Source organism: Balaenoptera ricei, chromosome 11, assembly GCF_028023285.1.
Source record: "Balaenoptera ricei isolate mBalRic1 chromosome 11, mBalRic1.hap2, whole genome shotgun sequence".
In the NCBI taxonomy this organism is placed as follows: domain Eukaryota; kingdom Metazoa; phylum Chordata; class Mammalia; order Artiodactyla; family Balaenopteridae; genus Balaenoptera; species Balaenoptera ricei.
The window spans coordinates 80,595,133-80,616,945 of record NC_082649.1 but is presented as its reverse complement, the minus strand read 5'-3'; the positions used below and the strand labels follow the sequence as shown (position 1 = coordinate 80,616,945).

The 21,813-nt window shown below is 41.7% G+C and overlaps 2 protein-coding genes across 3 annotated transcripts in view; both read right to left on the bottom strand.

Annotated features, from left to right (window-relative positions):
• Positions 1 to 21,813, bottom strand: part of SYNPR (synaptoporin) — a 296,719-nt gene that overhangs the window by 64,353 nt on the left and 210,553 nt on the right. The gene's annotated exons all lie outside the window — the stretch shown is intronic.
• Positions 6,754 to 7,368, bottom strand: LOC132374171 (TM2 domain-containing protein 2-like). Its single transcript, XM_059937692.1, has one exon. It carries the CDS (start codon positions 7,366 to 7,368, stop codon positions 6,754 to 6,756), a length of 615 nt encoding a protein of 204 aa, XP_059793675.1.

Genomic DNA, 21,813 nt, shown 5'->3' with positions numbered 1-21,813 from the left:
TACTTCACTTTTACTCAAAGGCAATTTCTGTTACTTGCAACCTCCCAAACTCTGAGGGATACAAAGTCTGCCTCCATCCCTGCCCATTCCCATACCATCCAAAAGAAGTAGGGCTACTTTTAGCAAGTTTTCGGTATGCATTCGTTTGTTAACTCATTTAATCTCCCGAAAAACCCGTCCGTAAACTCCCTTGAAAGTCTCCTTTTCCTTCTAAGTTTCAGAAACTCTTAAGAGTTCCAGAACTCTCCTCCAAAGTATTTGATTGAAACCATGTGTGATAGAGAAAGTGACATTTGATAATGATGGAGAAAACCACAAAATCCTTCTTTCCCCTCCATCCTTCAGTTTTTCAATAAATATCTAATGAGGGCATACTTGCCCTGTCCTAGATGCTAGAAATACAAAAATGACTAGGACTGAGTCTTGTCCCTTAGAGAGCCTAGAGTCTAGTAGGGGAGATAAGACACACAGAAATAGTGGTAATGCCAACAGAGACTGTGATAAGAGCTACAACTGAGGTACAGATCAAGTGCTAAAAGAGCACAAAGGAGGGAAGATTAATTCAGGCTGGAAGGACTGGGGAAGATTTCAGGGGAGGAGGTGAAACTTCCAGCCGACTAATCCTCCTGTAAGTGTCCAGTGGCCAATCATCTCCAGGAAATGGAGTTTGCAAAATTAAGCCTGGCCTGCAGAAGATCGTTTATTTTCTCTTAGCATGCCATATTACAGTTTCCAAGGTTTATGCCTTCTTGGCCAATGTACTAAATTGCTTAGGACAGGACTGAGAACATAAGGATGTCAAACCTTGCTGGTCTGTGCCTAGTATGTCTGGGGCCTGGTGTTTGCATCATTCTAGTCAGTGGGACCAAGAGACAACTGACCGTGGTCTGAATTGGGGCCAATGTGTTTCTCAGCAGTCTTTAAATATGGTTTAAAATTAACTACCACCTCCAAGTAGCCACGTGGGCTTATTTTCTTCAAATGGGGACAGCGGCTACACCAAGCCTGCAACTCGTTCTCAGCTGCCTTGAAAACAGATATTCCTTTCACACCCTTTTATTTCCACATCTTCCTTTCTTCTGCCCACATAATATGGCCAACGTTCTTCTTCATTTTAACAGAGAAAGGATGCTCTGAATAAATCTGGGATGGACAATTGGTCTGACAGAACGGGCCTGAAAAACTTATTACTGTTCACGGTCATACTGGCAGGGGTTTTGCGTGAAATGCTCCTTTCATGCTGCTAACCTTGAAGACATTAGGAGGCAGTGTTATTTGGAACACAAAATGTTGTGTACCTAGGTGACAACGAATTCATCTATCTAGCCAGAGAGTATATAATTGAAAGAGAGAAAGCCACTTCTTTTTTAAAAAAGTTCCCATTTTTCCAAGAGGACAATTAAATTTGATAAAATAAGTAGCCCAGTGCCCCCTTTCATCTACCTACAAAATTCATATTGTGGACAGTGTTTACATTAGTCTTCTATCGGACAAGAGCAAAGGGAAAAAATGGAAGGCCATTGCTTCTTACAGAGTTCAGGAAGAAAGACTTTGTACGTCATTATTTTATTGAACTCTGCTGTGTGAACATGTTAGGGATGGTGCTTCTGGGGCTCACATTCCCAGAAGCTCCTTGGGAACAACATAACATTCCTATAGAAGTCGGCAGAAAAGAGGAAAGAAGGCTTCAGTGGGAATTCTAATGCTACCCTGATTTCCCCAGCCTCAGTGCCCTGAATTTCCAGCTCAGTTCAGTGACCACTGGCATGTCCTAACGATTTTTCATACTTGGGAAGGGGTGTAGATAGAGAAGGCAGAGGTCTTCAGCGCTATGGTCCTTCATTTTTTCCCAGTGGGAAAAAGTCACTTCTGAAGTTTATCCTATAGGGCAGAGGAGATTTCTGGGGCCCAATGGGTGCATACATATTTGCTGTTATGCGTTGAATTGAGTCCTCCATAAAAGATATGCTGAATTCTTAATTCCCAGTACCTCAGACTGTGACCTTATTTGGAAATAGGGTCACTGCAGATGTAATTAATTAAAATGATGCCATGCTGGAGTAGGATGGGCCCCTGATCCAATATGATTCGTACCCTCACAAGAAGATGGCCACGTGAAGACAGAGACACAGGGAGAACGCCATGTGACGACTAAGCCAGGGAATGCCAAGGATTGCCAGCAAACCTCCAGGAGCCAGGAAGAGGCCAGGAATGGTTCCCCTGCAGGTTTCAGAGGGAGCCTGGCCCTGTTGACACTTTGGTCTCAGACTTCTAGACTTCAGAACTATGAGATAATAAATTTCTGTTGTTTTAAGCCATGCAGTTTGTGGTACTTTGTTACGGCAGCCCTGGGAAACTCATACATTTGCTTAAAACTCTCCTAGATTGTATTTTATTGATACCTGAGACTCAGACATCCAGGTCAGTGGTCCACTTTATACCTACCTCCTCCTCCAAACCATGTCTTTTGCTCTACGCTCCCTGAGCATCTCCTAAGTTTCCCATATGCTTTCCCACTTCTGGGAGTGTGCTGCTTTCCTGGCACAGCCAGAACCCGGGACGCCGGGTCTGCGCAAAGTCTACTCATCATTCAAAGTCAGCTCAAAGGGAAAACTCCCCCATCAATCCTGAGTGAGCAAGAGTAACACTGCCCCCCAAAGCGGACTGTTTGTACCAGCACTCTGCTTGCCATTTAGCCAGCTGACTGCATGTCTAGGTTCTCTCCATATATTATAACTCTTTAAAAGTTGAGACTGTTCACTTCCTTTTGTATCTCTGAGATGCTTGCTTCTCAAAGTACAGTCCTCAAACTAGGAGAATAAGTTCAGAGAAACTCAGTCCCCATCCCAGACCCAAATCAGGATCTGCATTGTAACAGGCTCCTGTGAGATTGCACAGATAGTAAAATTTGAGAAGCAACTCCTAGAGGACCTTGACATACCAGCGACTATTTATTGAATGTATCCTTTGCGTCTGCTACTTAGCTGAGTGTTTTTACTGACATTATTCCAAATTAGACATCTCAACAAGACTATTGGCAATTCTTCAAGGTACGTATTTATTACCCCATTACACAGATGAGAAGATTGGAGGGAAGCTAGATTGGAAACTGCAGGGAATATTCCCACCTCTCTTCCCAGTTCAACACAACTCCCATGACTTGGCCTACCTAGTGGTTTTTCAGGCAACACTCGTAGCTGTGCAGGGGGTTGGAAGTTCAGGGGGAAATCTGAGCATCTGTTGCTGACATAGGCCTCTTTTTGCTAGCTTAACACTTAGCTGATGAACCCGTGTCTCTCCAGATACTCCATCAAAAAAGGGTTCCATGGAAACACTCATTTTGGGAAATGCTGCAAATTAAACAGCCTTCTTGAATATTAATAGTGTAGAGCCACCTATTAAAGGCTTCATTCTATGACCTCGGTAAATATACCTACTTAGCTTGGTTTAACTCAGTTTTCCGTAAAGTTTATTCGACTCCAAATTAAGGTTATGTAACAGCCATTCACATTCTGTGAAGGGCACTTTGGTTTAAAATGAGATGTTAATGACAAAGGGAGATTAAGAGAGAGGTTCAATTCATGGGTTGCTTTTTAATTGAGAGAGAAACAGACACACACAGAGAGAGAGAGAGACAGAGACAGAGAGAGAAAGAGAGATTTCTCTCCTGTAGTATTCTTCGAAGTGGAAATTTTCTCAAAATGAGGTATTAGCATGTGGGAAGAGCTAGAACCAGCATGAGCTCCTGAATCACTAGGAAGAACGGTTCATCTCTACGCATTATTTAATATAACGTCCTCCCTAGAATCTTCTGTTCCATGCTGTAACTCAAGACAAAGACCTTTGATAAAATTAAGTAGGATGCTAATTCTGAAGCACAATGGGAAGATAAAGTGCCACATTAAATCATACTAACTTTTAAAAATGATCACCAAGGTCATAGGCTTGACACAGGGGGGGCGTGGTATTGCAAAGTAGCAGGATAAAGCCATGCAAAAGACATTAATTACCCATCAGGGTGTTGCTGGGGAGAGGGAGCAGGAAGGCGTATGCATTTGGCTACCAGAGGAAATCTCTTTTCAAGGATTCTTTTCCTCTTGAGATGAAGGACTTCGTTAAGAGCCTTTTTGCTTGGGGTGGACTCCGGATAGTTCCAAGGGTAGATTTATCTGGATTCCTGGCACTGATGAAGAGCAGCTCCTGGTCCACAGAGCTTCTCAGGGTTCTGGCAAGTAATGCCCCCATTCTCTGGAGTTTTTATCAAGGACAGGCATCCCTTTAATGCAAGTCTAGGGCAGTGGTTGATCACTGCCTGTGCAATTACAACGGAAATGACAGGATGGGGTTTCCCAGGTATTTTCTTTTCAGAAATAAAGAGTGGATTTGAGGTTGGTTATTTGGAAGTAGAGATGTCTTCCTGAAGCTCGTCTCTGTGAGGACATGGACACAATCACCTGAAATGCCTTTTGGATGATGCATCTGCCATCTGTTATACAAAGAGACACGAAAGCAGGCAGATTGCAAGTGCTACATGGGTTTTCCACTGAAGTCCATAGATATTTTTTTTCACGTTTAAAAAAATATTCCTTTATTCAAATAGTTTTTCAGGTTGTATCACATTTGGCCAGGGTTTGTGAATACAGCGGATGGGCATCACCTAGAAGCTGCACTGGAACTGACAAATGCGAATCATCACAGAGGAATGTAAAGATTCTCAGGCTGTCACCTAGCAGTGGAAACAACTTTGATCCCCATCACCTCTTCTGTGAGAAGGGCTTCTTCCATAAAAGAGAAACTTTAATAACTTACAGACTTTTACCTCTTTACCCAAGCTCTTCCTCCTGGAAACATTAACAATTAATGATTTTGAGTCTGAAAGCTGCCACAGTTTATTTTTTATTTTTAAAAGAAAATAGCTTTTGATGGGGTTTATGAATATCCTTAAGGAGATTTTTTTTTTTTTTAACTTGTGAGATGAAGCAGGATTTGTGGTTTTAAAGTAGTATCTTATTTGGGGTAAGATTTCAATTTTAGTTTGTTTTCCAGATTTTTCTTAGAAGTAAGTTTTTTTTCTTTTTCTTTTTAAAAACGGGCATCCTTGAACCCTCTTAAGTTCTATGCAAAATTTTATGTTTCTATGCATTTTTCTGGGGAGAAGGTCCAGTTTCTTCATGACCCACAACAATTTAAAATATACTGCCTTAGAGTGTAGAGATTATAAGTAAGAATCTATCAATTATTACTGTTATAAAGAAGGTTAAGGTCAATATGGTACAGAACTTTCAGGACAAAATAGAATAATCTGTTTTAACTTTTACATAATTGCCACCATTTAATACCATAAGAACAGTGGTCATATTAATCAGGGATAATGAAGCTGAAACTCTTAGGAAAACTGCTTCATAATGACAGAGCATATTCAGAGTTATTTTAACTGGGATTCTTGGTCTTTATGTCAATTATTATGAGACTAAACTTTGAGCAGTTCTACCTTAATTGTTTCTAGAATTTATAAGTTGCCCAAATAGCAGGCTCTTAGTTTGATTTACCTTCCAAACCCCATTTTTACCTTATATTTAACAGTTCTTTTCAACTCAGATTGCAAGGGATAGGAACTAAGTTTTAAAAACCACTTATAATTCAGAACATTTTCTTTTATTCCCAGTGATTTGGGAACTCAAAACCTTGGCTGTCTCTTTCCCTATGACTGACTGCTGTAGCCCATGCTGAGAGATTCTGGTACCATGCTTATTTTGACAGAATGTGTTCAGTTTCTCTTTGCCCCCCGAATCACATCCTAACTCTACCCAGCACTAAATAGTAATATCCTTTAAGGAAGAGTCTGCTTTTCTTTCCAAGGGCACGAGGTCCCTCATATTTTCTTACCTAATCATGAAGAACAGATTTATAGTTACTTGTATGAAATCTTTTTTTTTTTTTTTTTTAACCAGTCTACAGCATGGGCTCTCTAAACTGGTAAATACTACTTTTTTGATAGGACAAGTCTGCCAAGAGGATAGCTGAACTCAGACATGTTTAGCTATCCAAAACATAATTGGAGAGAGGAAATTACTGTACTGGATATATTCCCTCTCAGGCATAATAATGATGAAACAATAGGGTTTATTAACAGGCTCAGTTCAAACGCTTAGCTTTAAGCACAACAAATATAATTTTGAGTTTCACTCTACCTATTGAAAACACCCAAATGAGCATTCCAGGTTGGCAACATTTATTCTGCAATTTAAATTCAGAAAGTCAGAATTTCAGTGTGTATTAAAATCCATCGCCGTTTCTACTTCTGCTGAAGATTTTCATTGGTTCAGCTTCCCATCTCCACCGCATGAGGACTCAGGGTCACAAAAGACACAAGGCTAAAAATATTCACTTTACTTATCCTGTTGGGTCGACTTGCTCCAAAGGATTGATTATACAGCAGCGCACAGAAATAAAGAGTATGGAAACCCTTCTGCAGCTTATAAGTTAATCACTATCCTTTATATTTTTTGTACATGAGGAAAGGTACAAACTTGATACCCACAATACTGTTTGCTTGTCATTTCTAGTCTGCAAGGTAAAGTTTGGGTTGAAAATCCACAGTCCAAAGAAACCTCCCTCGCCAAAGCCATTCCCTCCAAAGAGGAAGGCAATGGTCAGGACTGATAACAAGGAAGAGTTCTGAGCCTGTAGAGATGAATTCAGGAGACTTGCCTCTCTGGGTCACGGCAGCAGCTCTTTTTAGTAAACAGTGCACTAATTGCTGCCGTCACTTGGCGTCAGCCCTCCAGGAATAAGCAAAATAAGGTCAACAAACCACCAAATCCCAAGTCCTCCAAGTGTCAAGAGCTTCCCTACTGCTGTGCCAGCGTGTCTCAGACAGAAACGACCTACTCCAGAACATCCCAGGAAGAAGGAGTCGAGCAAAGTGCTTATGAAGTACTGTCCAGTACACTTTATACAAGGTTTATTCTCTCGTAGGAAGGTCCTAGGACTGGCACATTCAATTCCGTCCAGGGCGCGGCATTGGACGGAGGTGTGTTCCACATCACTGTAGGCCTGACCACTGAACTTGAGACAGCCATAACCAAGTTCCTGGGATGCCGCTGCATTTCCAACATGGTCCACTGGGTCTTCACACTCTATAAATTCATCGGGTCGGTAAGAGCAAAGGATGACTGGAGAGTGGGGTCGCCCTAGTCCCAGCTCGCAGAGCCGGTGGGTGGCGCCAGCGGAGGTGGGCTCGGGCTCGGCGGTAGTGTTGTGCCAGTGGCTCCGAGAGACACAATGCAGCAGAAGGAGATTCCCCATCAGCAAAGCCACCTGGTCGCAGAGAAGTAAGTAACTCACCGGGCAACCACCTGGCACCATCTTCCCGGGTCCAGGGGTGGAGACCCGGCCTCAACAGCAAACCCCGGCCAGCACCGCTGACCCAAGCCCCGCCTGGTCAGGCCTCTCCAAGCAGCCCCCCATAGATATTTTTTTCACTGTGCCCTGTGAGCTCATTTCCCTATATTATTTGCTGCTATTCTGCCTGGTGTTCCCCCTGTCCAGAATGCCTTGGCCCCCATTTCTGCCTATTGAGATCTTACCCATTCTTCAAGGCCCCATGCAAATTTCTCCTCTTCAGAGAAGGGTTTCCTGATTACCTCCAGAGAAACAAATGCTACCCTTCTGTGGTCTCTTTGGCCCTTTCGTATAGCATTGATCACATTTTGATTTCTACTGTCATAGTGCCCACGGTTATCTCCGAGGTTCACCTTTGAAAATGGGATTGGATTCTATATCTCACTTACCCCCCCGTCACACTGAGCTCACAGCTGATGTTCAGTAAATGCCAGATGAATTGTACCTCAACACTGCAAGAGACTGCAGTTGCAGGTAGGCCAAGTTTATCATTCAGCATCCTGATTTGGATGACTAGATGATATTCCCCTTACTTCTCGGCTTGTGCTTCTTTCTTTGTTTCCCGATCTGCTTCTAGACCAGTGTTTCCCAAACGCCAGTCATTCTCATCACTCTCATGAGTCATATCACATCTGTGGATCTCTTATGCTTCCACTTACTTAATATCTTTCTTTAAATTGATTCCTCTTCTCCTGACACTAACTCATTTAAAAAGTAGACCATTTACCTCGAATTAAAAGTCTAGTATCACTTGCCTTTAATAGAAGATAAATATACATATGAATACAATGAGAATAAAACCTTATTGAATTCACTCATTTGACAAATATTTATTGAGCATTCACTCTGTACTGGGCACTGTGCTAGGAACTGGGATACGGCAATGAACAAGTCCCAGCTCTTTGGGTTTACACTCTATCAGGGAAAATGGAAGATGAACCGCCAAACAGTAAATACACCACAATAAAAGCTATAAAGCAAATGAAGCAGGGCAAAGAGATGGAGAGGAAGTAGGGTACTATTTAGATAAAGAGGTCAGGAAGGGCCTCTCTGAGGAGGTGATATTTGAGCAGAGACCGGGAAGAGCAAATCAGGCAACTATAAGGAAGCAGAGGCTTAAAGAGTGCAGGTAAGAGCAGACATCATGGTCCAGAGAAGGGAATCGCTCTTGATGGTATCTCAAGGCCTCTATGGAGGTGGATTTTATCTCAAGTTCTGGAGGAGGGGAGTGTGGCTGGAGTGTACTGAGGGAGGGGAGGAGCACCAGGAAATGAGGTCAGAGACAGAAGCAAGAACAACAGCATGTCAAGCCTCATGGACTAAGGCAATGACTGATTCATAAAGGGATGGAGATTCTAGAACATGCTACTGCGCTCTGGGAAATAACGCCTTTCGTTCAGTGAAGATCTGAGGGAAATCTCCTTCGGCCTCCTAATTGGAACATCGTTCTTGGTTCATGACCAAACCCTGCAGTCAGCAGTCTTGTCTCCAAGAGATGGGGGCATTTCAGGGGACCCAAAGGGTTCATTGCCTTCTCTCTGGTTCCCTACACTCTTCATCCCTTTTGGACAGTGCCTGGCACACAGCAGACACACCTTCATCCTTTGTGGAATGAAGGAAACGTGTATTGCTTCTGCCTTCCGGATTGCGTCTCTTTGCTTTGGATACTGCTACTCACTCCACCCTGCCAGAGTGAGCAGGGAAGAGAAATATCATCAGCAAAGGCCACTGCCCTTGACTTCTCCTTCTAAAGCAGAGGTTCTCAGTGAGGGCTGTCCACCAAAACCATGTGGAGAGTTTTGTCAAGATACTGATAATGCCTGGGTCTCAGCTGCAGAGGTTCGGGCTTAACTGGTCTGGTGTAAGACCTGGGCATCTGTGGTTTCAAAAGGTCCACGGTTGATTCTTATGTGCTTCAGGCTGAGAATCACTGCTCAAAGGGAAGTAAGCATTTTCACCTCCATTTTCACAGAAGGAGAAATCAAGAATTTCAATTACCTAGGCTTGCATAAAAACTAGTATTTTGAAGTGATATAGATACATGGGTGGGCAGGGAATAGGAACACACTAGATGTGAGATTTCCTGTGCCAGGCATAGAATATTAAACAAGACAGTATGTAAAGTGCTTTGAAACAAACATGGATTTTGTCATAGTCAGGGACCACAAAGATCTGTGAAAAGTGTTCAGATCAGAGGGAACGGCAAGTGCAAAGGCCCTGAGGCAGTATTGTATTGGAGGAATTGTGGACAGGGGGAGAATGGTAAGAAATGAAGTCAGAGATGTCAATTTGATTCATTCCCTCTTTATTACCTCAGCAAATGAGGGTTTTTTTCTTTATAAAAATTAACCTCCTGCATAAAGTCTCTTTATCATATGCTACTCTCCAGATACATTCTGCATAGCTGGAATGTCCTTCACCCTTTCTGGTTTACCATATCCTAGTCCAGATTCTCTATGTCCTTCAAAGTTCTATTCAGTTGCCACCACCTTCAGGAAGCCTTCCGTGATCATTCCAGATGGACGCAATCTCTCTCCTCTGTAAACCACCACAGCCTATTCCTTTACCCTTCTAATGGACAGTAGCTCTCTTTGTCTTATTTATCTCTCCAGCCTGTTATGTACCCCCTACCCCCTGCCCCACTCGAAAGACTAGGTCCAGGTCTGAGGTCTCTGGAAGTTCCTTTCTCTTTGCTTAGTGCTAGACCTGCATTATACACAAAACTAGGGCTCAAAAACGTTTATTGAAGAGTTAGCTATGTGCCTCCAATTCTCTTCAACAAGAACAGCAATCCAAACAACCTAAGCACATCTACACAGTAATTAAAGCAACAAACAAAACTGTATTGGCTCTCGGACTCTGAGTGCATTCTCGACTTTCCGACAATGGTTTCTGATCATTCACCTTTGAAAGAACAGATTGCAGTTGAAACGAAACATATCAAGTCAGACAGTTTCAGAAAAGCCAAGTCATTTGTTCACTAAGAAGGATCACGGGAGCCAGGAATGAAGACCACAAGGAAATGAAATGCTATCAGTTTCATCTATTTGAACAGTCACTTGGGAGCAGTGCAGAAGAAAACAGAAGGTGGCGAGATGAAAAAAAGAGAACAGATAAAAAGCATTGTTGATATAGACAGTGGGTTGGCTTGCTGTGGTCAGCGGTGTGTGACTTTCTGTGGCCAACCTGATTTCTCCCATGCCTATGGATTCTCCCAGAAGGATTCCCTTTATGGTCAGGGACCCTAGTATTCAATGATTGACAAAAACAGTCTTGTTTAACCCAACCACTACTCTGAAGAATGGTCAGCATCGTCCCTTTATCACAAATGCTGAAATTGACCTGTGGCCCTTGGAGGCACCATGGCCTTGGGAGTGAGGGTTCCAGCCTTGGGGCTGAATAGCTTGGGCTCCATTTCCAGCTCTGCCCACTTGCTGTGTGATCCTGAGCAATATTCAATGGTAATAATAATAATTCCTTCTTCATAGAGTTATTTTGAGGGTGGGCCGAGTCCACATATGTAAAACACTTAGGACAGGACCACAGATACAGGTGGCATTCAGTACATGTTAACTCAGTATTCAGAGAGGTTAGGTCGCTTGTCTGAGGCTGGCAGGTGGTAGGGCTATGATTTGAATTTAGGTGTGTCTAAAGGAAAATACTTAGTAGTGATGGGCTAATGCAAATGGAGTTAGCAATGCACTTAAAAATAGAGAACTGCTCTAATTTTGCTCCCATGCTCACTTGAGCATCACTGAATGGCCAGGGCATTTCCTTAGTACCTTCCTTTTCTTGTTTGTCCATGTTAGAGCCCTTTGCTGAGCAAGCAGGCCTCAAGGCCTGGGACACAGCTAGAGGCCTCCATAAACAAGGCTGTGTGTGCCAGGTGAAGCGGTGTGTCTGTTCCCTCCTCCAGATATTTCAAATCAAGAATTCAGGAATTTCAAGGTGTGGGTATTCCAGACATTATAGAATAATATAGGTGAGATAAAACTTATCAAGCAAAGATGAAGATATGTCTCCTGATAAGTTTCCATTCATCCATATCCCCTGTTCCATCTCTCTCATATAGAGAAGGAGGATGGACTTAGTGGGAGAGGACATGGGTGATTCTTTGAGTTACCTGTGATCTGGGACTTTGATTTTGATGAAATATATATGCCACATGGTTCACAGAATCTCCGAAGATTCTGAAAGACCCTGGGACCACTGCTGCACTTGTGAAATCATATTGTTTGCAGCCCTCCCTCCTCAATCTGCATCATGAAGTCATTCCTTTCAGTATATGTGCATATTGTCACTCTTGCCACATTGCACAGCGCTCATTCATTTCCCTATTTGTCTTCTTTTCTACATTATGAGTGCTCAAGGGCACAGAATGTATCCAGCATACAGCAATGATTAGAATCTCTGGCTTTGGCGTTGGGTATTCCCAGCTACAGCCCTCTCCCTTCTGACCCTGTTCAGATAAATGAAAATGTGTCTACAACCTCTATGTTTGGGGGCAATTTTAACCTGGAATAGATTGGTGCCCCCGAAGTTGCAGCATATGATGTGAATGTGCACCTTTCTATGGAGAATTCAAAGCTTCATCAGATTCTCAAATTGGGTGAGGGGAGGAGGGAACAAGGTTCCAAAAGAAGTTAAGAATTTCTCCTGTAATTAAATAAATTAAGTTTATGAAGTAACTCTGGGCTCTTCACAGTACTTTTTTTCTATAATAAAGAAAAAGGGATGCTATATCCTTGATGTCTACATTAGGAGAGGCAGTTTTTACATCCCTTTAATGCTTTTCCAGTACAGATTCACTTAGTGTATGATTTTTTTCTGTTTCTTAAAATATCTTTTCCTCCATGATCATCCACTGAGATCAAACTCAGGTTTGATCTCACCCTACTAAGCACTTGAAAGCACATGAACTCATTTAACCATTAGGATGATTCTCCAAGTAAACCTTACTATCCCCATTATACGGAAAAGGAAAATGAGACTTAGAGGTAAGATCAGTTCCAAAGCTGTCAATCTGTGCTGATAACCCCTATGCTATATTGTTCTCATCTTTGCTAGAGTCTTCAGTTTATGGATACAAGCTTGTCTAGTTCACTGTTTGGTTCCTAAACCATCTGCGGCTAGAGATGTCAGAATTCTCCTTAAGCATTCAGTCAATACATATGTAGAAAGATCACTCTAAAGCCCACAGTTTATTTTTCCTTTGACTCAGGACGTTAACATCCTCCAACAAGTAGTTCTTGCTTTGATAAACAGACTTTGCAAGGCAGGTTAAATGACATCCCATATATAACACTATTCAAAGCCTTCATGAATTTATATTACATTTTTAGGCAAAGAGAAAAAAGAATAATACATCAAGGATTCTAGTGAAAACATGACCTACAAGTAAAACAAGAGAAATGTTGCTTTCTAACACTTGGAAAGCCAAATGTGTACCAAATTGATATTTAAAGAGAAAGAAAAAATTGACAGAACATAAATAGAGCTAAGTGAGAGGCAGACTCTTCATGGCTTTTGGAACTCTGCTCTGAGTAGTTAAACTACAAAACTGAGTTATAGAGGGGAGTAAAGACCATGGTCTTTGGCATCAGGTAGAGATGGATTTGAATCTAGTTCAACTACAAAATGAAGGTGAAACTTCACTATCTTATAAGATTGTCAAGAGAAAACAATGTCAGCACTGTATAGGTGGTCACTAAGCATTAATATTCCTTCTTCCTTCTTTACAATTTCTCTTCTGATTTGGCCTAAAACCAGTGTAACTGCTTCCAGTGGGCGGTTCTTTAAACATGAATTTGCCTCTGATACAACTGATGTCCTAGGGATACAGGACCTTGCTGATGAGTCATGAGGAGCCCTGGACCATTCTTTAGAACCATTCTAAGAATCCAAGTGATATTTCCAAAGCAAAGAAGACCAATCCAGTGTTAGATGTCTAAGCTAAGGAAAGACCAGGAAAGAGACACTCTGACATGGGGTGTCCTTTTCTAACCCATCCAAGATGGGCAGCTTGAGTTAGTACCATTTTCTGGGTGTCTTTCTAAATAGCCAATGCTTACTAAACTTTTATATCCTTTGAACAGCAAATCTAACTTCAGAAATTTTTGTTGAAGAAATAATTATTTTTAAAAAACTATGCTGGCTATGTATAAAGGATGCTGATTGCAGCATTGTTTATTTTAGTCCAATTAATTGCTGAACTAGTTGATGATTGGAAACCAACTAATTGTTCACCTGTGGGAACTGGTTAAATAAGTTGTGGTCCATCTGTATAAGAGGGGGCCTGTGGTCATGATGATGGGAAAAAAATGTAATTTAAATGTTCACAGTGCATTAAGTTTAAGCGTAAGTTAGAAAACATTATGTTCAGGTTGACCCTATTTTGTGTGTGAAAATAGATTAATATGACGATAGTATATATTATACACACAAAATTTGCAAGATGAAAACTCATGTCACATGTCTTCTCATCTGTGTGCTTTTCTGAATTATCCAAATTCTCTACAACAATTTTTTGTTGGTTTTGTAATAAAAACAGAAGTCATTTAAAAAATCTCTAAGACTGTGATCATTCACAATACACATTCTAGTGTCTCAATCTTCCCTTTTCGTTTTCCCAGGCCAAAAGCACATGGATATGCCTCAATTTCTGCTAACAGGCAACCTGGGAAAAAGAACTCAACTATATTTCCATTCTTCCACTTAAGGAAACATTGTGTTCATTATTCACACCCAGATGACTAAGAGAGAGAAAACAATGAGAGAGAAAGAGAATATGGTGATGCGAGGCTTCAAGATAATAATTAGAACCATCCCACTTAGCACTGGGACAGCACCTCACATCTTCAAAGCTGTATCAGATGTTATCTAAGCAAAGTGAGGAAGACAATGACAAGAGTGGAGGATTTAATCTAAGAAGCAGGAGGGGGCCTTTGGATACTGAGGAGATGAAATTAACCGAGGGGCAGTAACAAGAGGGGCCAAGTGAGAAATTCAGTGCAAAGTCTGAGATATCAGAAGCTCATAGAGGGCTGAAAGCAAAAATCATAAATCGAAAAGATAGAGAAGGGGGGAAAAAGGAATGATGAAACTAGTAGAAGGCTGCTGGAAAATTTAACACCACCGTATTGTTTCTAGAACCCCACATCATTAATCCATTTAATTATGCCTTGTAAATATTTGAATGCAGAACGATTCCTGCGACACTGCGACTCAGATAATTCCAAAAGCTTTAAACATTGGGCCTGCCAATAAGAATTACCGACGACATTTCTCTCTGTTACAGGGAAAACATTAAACACACATCCCAGACCCATGTTCTTGGGGGAAGCTTTAGAGCACGGCCGGCTCCTGCCCCATGACCCAATTTAAATGCACGGAGAAAACAAGCACATCAGAGGCTATCAAAAGAGTAAGTCATCCTAAAAGCAGAAGGTTATTCATCAGGAGCTCAAGGAAATGCTGAAATAGAAAAATGCTCATTTGGGACTCTGCAGTTCTTGGTTGGTCCAATTCTTATTTTTTTTTAAATAAATTTCTTTATTGTATTTATTTATTTTTGGCTGCGTTGGGTCTTCGTTGCTGCGTGCGGGCTTTCTCTAGCGTGGCGAGCGGGGACTACTCTTCGTTGCGGTGCGCAGGCTTCTCATTGTGGTGGCTTCTCTTGTTGCGGAGCATGGGCTCTAGGCTCACGGGCTTCAGTAGATGCGGCACGTGGGCTCAGTAGTTGTGGCTCGTGGGCTCTAGAGTGCAGGCTCAGTAGTTGTGGCGCATGGGCTTAGTTGCTCCGCAGCATGTGGGATCTTCCCAGACCAGGGATCGAACCCGTGTCCCCTGCATTGGCAGGCGGATTCTTAACCACTGCGCCACCAGGGAAGTCCCCCAATTCTTATTAACACGGGTTTACATTCTCACTCAATTACTGGTCCCCAGTGGCTTTATCCTACAATAAATATCAATTATTCCAATTTAATAAGATCTGTGATCTGTTCCCTCGAAGTTCTATCCAGGGTAGGAAGACGAGAGGTAGATTTTGCAATGGGCCTTGATGAGGGGAGGAAAATCCAGAAGAGGGAGTGGCAGAAGCCAAGGCCATGCGTGTGCTGAAAAGCTGAAAGCCAAAGGCAGGCATTATACTACGGTCCAGCAGTTACCATAAGCAGAGATTTCTTTAGAGTTTTGCTCCATTTTCCATGATTTTCCATGACCTACTCTGTCTCCTTCAGCAGGTTTAAGAACAGGCAGTGATACACTACACATAACCAAAACAGGCATCTCAACATCTGCTCTTCCTTTTTTTCACCCCCCCCAAAACATTCAAGCCTGCAGTTAAAATACAGCTGCCAATTACCAAGTATGAGCTTCCTGGCCCAACGTTAATTCACATATGTCAGAAGTCAGATGAGAAAAAGTCCAATGCAGTAAATATACCTGTGTGCTGTGATTATACCTGTATGCGTTATTGCCTTTTTTTTTGGTTTTGTTTTTAGTGCTTTACTGATCAAAAAGAATCAGATTCCTAGCTCTCTGCTTGGGATATTGTTCACTGCATTTCAATATTTGACTTGAAACAGTGAGGGTGGTGAGAGTGGAGGCATGGCCAGCTTGTGTCATCGTAGTGGACACCAAGCACATTCTGAGCATTTTCAGCCATTTGTGAATTAAATATAAAGGGCTTAATGCCCTACAGGGCATTGATTGAAAGGGGGCATTCAAAGGTCTCCACTGGTCATATCATGGTCTACTTTATCTGTCTTTTTTCCTCCTTCCCCCCTCCTTCCTTCCTTCTTCCCTTCCTTCCTTTCTTCCTTCCTCCCTTCCTTCCTTCCTTCCTTTGTCTACTTATTCATTCCTCTTATGCACAACCACTAAAAATCTATGATGCTATAGATCACCAGAGAGGATTCTGCCTAAGCCTTCACTTTGCTTTGTCTCTCATTTCACACTGGGTCTGCCTCTCTTCCATATATCCACTGGGAGCTGACTCTGAAGTATATACTAATTTCATCATTTGTTTAAGCAAAATGGCACTAGAAGATAAAAATCACAAAGCACATTCACAGAAATGGACACTGAAATGACTCCTGTGTGCTACATGGCTTTTGTGATCTGACCTAACATTCCTCTGTCTTCCCAGATGATTGACAGCTGGCCACAAGCCAAACGGAGGAGGGCAGGAGAACCAGTTGCTTTCACAACCTGTGTTTTAGTTTTCTAGGGCTGCCATAACAAATTGCCATTAACTGGGTGGCTTAAAATAACAGAAATTTATTCTGTCACAATTCTGAGGGCCAGAAATCAGAAGTCAGGTGTCAGCAGGGTTGTTTCCTTCTAGAGGCTCTGGGGGAGAGTCTATACCATGTCTCTCCCCTAGCTTCTGGTGGCTGTTGGTAATTCTTAGCATTCCTTGGTTTGCAGAGGCATCATTTCAATCTCAGCCTCCGTCTTCACATGGCCTTCCCCTGTGTCTCTGTGAGCTCCCTTTTTCTGTACTTAATAAGGACACTTGTCATTGGATTTAGGGCCCACCCTAAATCTAGAATGATCTCATCTCAAGACCCTTAACTTAATTACATCTGCAACGACCTTGTTTCCAAGTAAGGTCACATTCACAAGTACTGAGGGTTCAGACTTGCACATATTTTGGGGGGGGGGCCACTATTCAACCCACTACGCCTATCCTTGTTCTTTTCTCCATTGCACCCTCACATTACCAATGTTTAGAAAAAAATCAAAAGCAAGTCCTATGACATGCACAGAGATATATCGAAGGACACAACATTCAGTCTTGTTTGGAAGCAAAGATTGGAAACATCCTAAATGTCCATCAACAGGAAACATGGTTGAATGAGTTTGGTTCATCTACCCAATGGAATACCAGGCAGCTACTAAAAAGAACAAAGTAGGATTTGTATAAATTGAAATGAAAATATCCCCAAAATATGTTGTAAAGAGAAATAAGCAAATTATAGAACAAAATATATGTCACAAACCCATTCTAAAAAGCAAACTATAAACAACAAACCCACACAATCCTCCTCTGGGGGAATTGCTCTGTTCCCATGCCAGTTATGTGATTCTGAGGAGAAGGGCTGCCAATCACAGCCTCTCGATCCCCTTTCCCTGCCATAAAGAGTAACCAGATCTAGACAACTATAGTATCCGATGCTGTTGACTGTGGTGCCAGGGATGGAGGTTGGCTGAAAACCAAGCTAGGCTACTCAGAAGCCTTCCAAGGATTTTTAAAAATTTTGATTTTGAGGAGAAAAAGTCTCTTGCCTTTGGGGCCCTATATTAGGTCTCTCCAGCTGCTAGAACAAATTAGCACAAACTTGGTGGCTTAAAAGAACACAAATTTATTATCTTATCATTATGTAGATCAGAAATATGACACAAGTCTCAAGGTGTCAGTAGAGCTGTGTTCCCTTCTGGAGGATCTGAGGCGGGCTGGGGGGGATCCATTTCCTTGCCTTTTCCAGCTTCCAGAGGCATCCACTTCCTTGGCTCACAGCCCCATTCTTCCATCTTCAAAGGTCAGTTGATGAACAACTTTAATTCCATCTGCAATTTTAATTCTCCTTTGCCATGTTAAGACAACATATTTACAGGTTCTGGGGATTAGGATGTCCACATTTTTGCGGGGAGAAGGGGCATTATTTTGTCTTGAATCTAGAGCAAATCCAGGTCTGCAGAAAGCTATCCTCCCCAGCACCTGGGGAAAGCTAAGTGAGGGGGGAAAATGAGGCAGATGCACAGAAAGAGGACACGCTGAGAGAGAGAGAGAGAGAGAGAGAGAGAGAGAGAGAGAGAGAGAGAGAGATGAGAGAAAGAAAGACTAGCCTGTTGGACACCCTGGATCTGGCCATTCTTGAAGCTTATTCACCTCAATTAAGTATGATTATGTAAGCCAAGAGATTTCTCCTATTTCTCAAAAATTTTTTGAATTGGGTTAGTCTCATTTACACTTTAAAGAGTCCTAATTACTCTTGTGTGTGTGTGTGTGTTAATCATATGTGTTTATATATGTCTAGAAAAATAGCAGAGAATAGAACTGAAGTGCTTGGTATGTGGTAGCTTTTATTTTATTTGTTTTGGCCGCGCTGCACAGCACGCAGGATCCTAGCTCCCCGACCAGGGATGGAACCCGTGCCCTCTGCAGTGGAAGCACAGAGTCTTAACCACTGGACCGCCAGGGAAGTCCCGGGAGCTTTCATTTTTTACTTAATAGATCTGTATTATTTGAATATTGTACAATGGGCATCTATTACTTTTGTAATTTTAAAAATGAGGTAAAAATACGAGACTGTAACATAAAAAGTAAGTTCATCCAGGGCTCCAAGGCCTAGTTAAAGAGCAAAATCCTCATAAGTTTCTCTTTCATCTGGTGCTTTTAAACAGTACCTGAGTCCATTCGAGAGCCCATAATTACAAGTTATTTCTTAGGCCCTGATAATATGCTTTTATCCCTTAAGAAAAGCTATTTAGATGGGACCACAGATGATAAAAGGGCTATGCCCAGATCGCAAACAAAGAACTTACTGGCTCATTTTTGGAGGCCTGACATGTCCCTGCCCAGGTCCACATGGCAGGCCTTGAAAACACAAGTCTGTCCTAGTTCTCTTTCTTGCCTCCTTGGACTATAAATACGTGCATTATAGGAATACAAGTGAAAAGAAAAGGAGTAGAAACAAATGCCTGCATTCCCCTTAGCAAAACAAAGGGACAAAAGCAGCCTCTATGCCAGCTGCATTAAAAAATGGGAACAGAATAGTTTGTTAAAATGTCACAATTAAGAGATCTGAAGAATTCTCCTGCTGGACCCAGCACAGTGGGAGTTAGTATGCTGGATCCAAATTCCCTGGTCTTCTTGTTACAAAGCCTGATAGACAGAGAACACTACACGCAGGGGGGCAGTGCAGTGTCCCTTCCTTAGAAGAGACCCTCTGAGCACCCCAGCCAGTAAGCAGAGGCATCAGGATTCAAATCTGGGCCTTTCTGGCACCAGGATCTATGGTTCTCAATACCCAGTGGGCATAAGAATCACTTAGGAACCTTATGAACCACCCAGATTCTCAGGCTCCATCTTCCAAAGATGTGGAATCTAGAGATCTGGGGCTAGGTCCAAGACTCTCCATTCCAACAGGCACCTCACATAATCGGATGCAGGAAAAATACACACACAACATAGGACAAATTCCCTCTCTCTTTCTCTTTCTTTTTCTTTCTGTTGCACCTCCTTTCTTTTAACTTCTTTAAGGTATCTCAGACTCTGAAAAGCAGAGGTTGCAGGATTCCTTGTACACATTTCTGGCAGCCACTCTTTTCTCACATCCCAGAGCAGAAAGAACTGTGATTGGAAGGTATTTCAATGAGTAACTATTACTGACCAAAAGTTTAAAAAAACAATGAATCTCATACTCCATCACAAGGAGAGTAAACAAAATTCACAATCCTCTAGAGAGAAGAAATCAGTTTTCCAAATATGTTAAATTCACCAGGCTGTAGGTAATTATTCAAATTTCAGGGCAAGAAAGATCAAACCTTTCTGGACTCATGTCAAGAAATAGCAGTGGGCTGCATAATTTCAAAACCCTCCGTTTTCTGCTGAGATATCCTAGTCCTTATAAGATAGCTCCTGCATATTTCTGCTTCGGTTAGCTGGAGGGCTGGCTGTTCAGAATGCTATCACCTCCTTTAAACCAGACATTGAAAATGGCAGTCAGGTGTTGCCCTCTATGACGGAGCTGCACTGGACCTTATTAAGTACTAAATAAGTCAAAGCAGAACATTGTTTTTACTTTCCCATTATTCCCTCCATTCAAAATTGTCTGTTGAAATTAAAGAATGGAAAGTACCAGAATGAAGTCATAGGTGATCTGGGTTTGATTTTTAGGTCTTGCCTCTTTTAGCTTTCCTACCCCCAGCATATCTGAGTCACCTTACTCAGCTCTGTGCCCCTCACACCCTCACTCCACAGCACTTACTATCTTCTAATTACTGTATAATTTACTTATTTACTATAGCTACTGTTTATGTCAATCACTCCCTCAAGAATGGGTGCTCCAGGAAGTTGGAAATTTTTGTCAGTTTTGTGCATAGAATAATGTCTGGAACATACAAATTCTCATAAGTGAGGGAAGGAAGGAGGAGTCTATAGTAGGAAAGAACAAAACACTCATAGGAAGAAGCAGAAATAATAAGAGATGCAAACAGAATGTGTCTTGATGGTGGTAGATGTGTGTCGTTCAATATGGTAGCCACCAGCCGCACTAGGCTATTGAGAACGGGAGAGGCAGCCAGTCTGAATTGAGACTGGCTCTTGAAGACTTAGAGCAAGAAAGAATATAAAAGATCTCAGTAATTTTCTATATTGATTATATGTTGAAGTGATAATATTTTTGATATATTGAGTTAACTTACTAAAATTCATCTCCCCAATCTTTTTTTACTTTCTTTAACTTGCTCCTAGAAAATTTCAAATGACGTATGTGACTCATATTCACGGCTCACACTATATTTCTATAGGTTAGTGTGATGTTGGAGGTTCTGAATCCCATCATTTCTTTTTCTTTATTTTCCTGCTATGCTTATTTTTTAAACTAATTTTAGACTGATAGAAAATTTGCAAAAAATAGCATAAAGAGTTCATGTATATCCTTCCTCCACTTTCCCCTAATGTTAATATCTGAATATTTTTAACTAAACTATAGACCTTATTCAAATTGCAACTGTTTTCCTCTTAATGCCCCTTTTCTGTCCCAGGACACGATCCAGGATCCCACATTGCATTTAATTATTATGCCTCTTTAGTCTTCTTCAATTGGTGACAGTTCCTAGTTTCTCCTGGTCTTATGACTGTGGCACTTCTGATAATTACTAGTCAATTATTTCACAGAATGCCTCATTCTGGGTTTGCCTACTTTTCCCTCATGATTAGATTGAAGCTATGCATTTGTACCAAGAAGGCCACGGAAGCAATTCTGTGATACCAGTGCATCTTATCATGGGGTCCATGATGTTAACGTTATCTTATTTCTGGTGATGTTAACCTTGGTTAAGGTGGTGTCTGCTGGGTTTCTCCACTGTGAAGTTTAGTATTTTGTAATTTATAAATATCTTTTGTAAGTATCTTAGGAGAGATATTTGAAATTAGGCAAATATCCAGTTTCTCCTCAAACTTTCCTGGACCGTTTTTAGCATCTGTCAGTGAGGATCCCATCATTTCTGAGGTGGTTCTTCTTAGACCTGAGTGACAGTGGCTGTTTCTCCATTCCTCTTGCACTGTGGTGTTTTTATACTCTGTCCACTTCATCATCGATGGTACCTGCCTGGCACTGCTGGTATTTGAGTTTGCAGCCTCCTTGAAATGGGCCCATTATCTATGAAGCCAAGGATCTC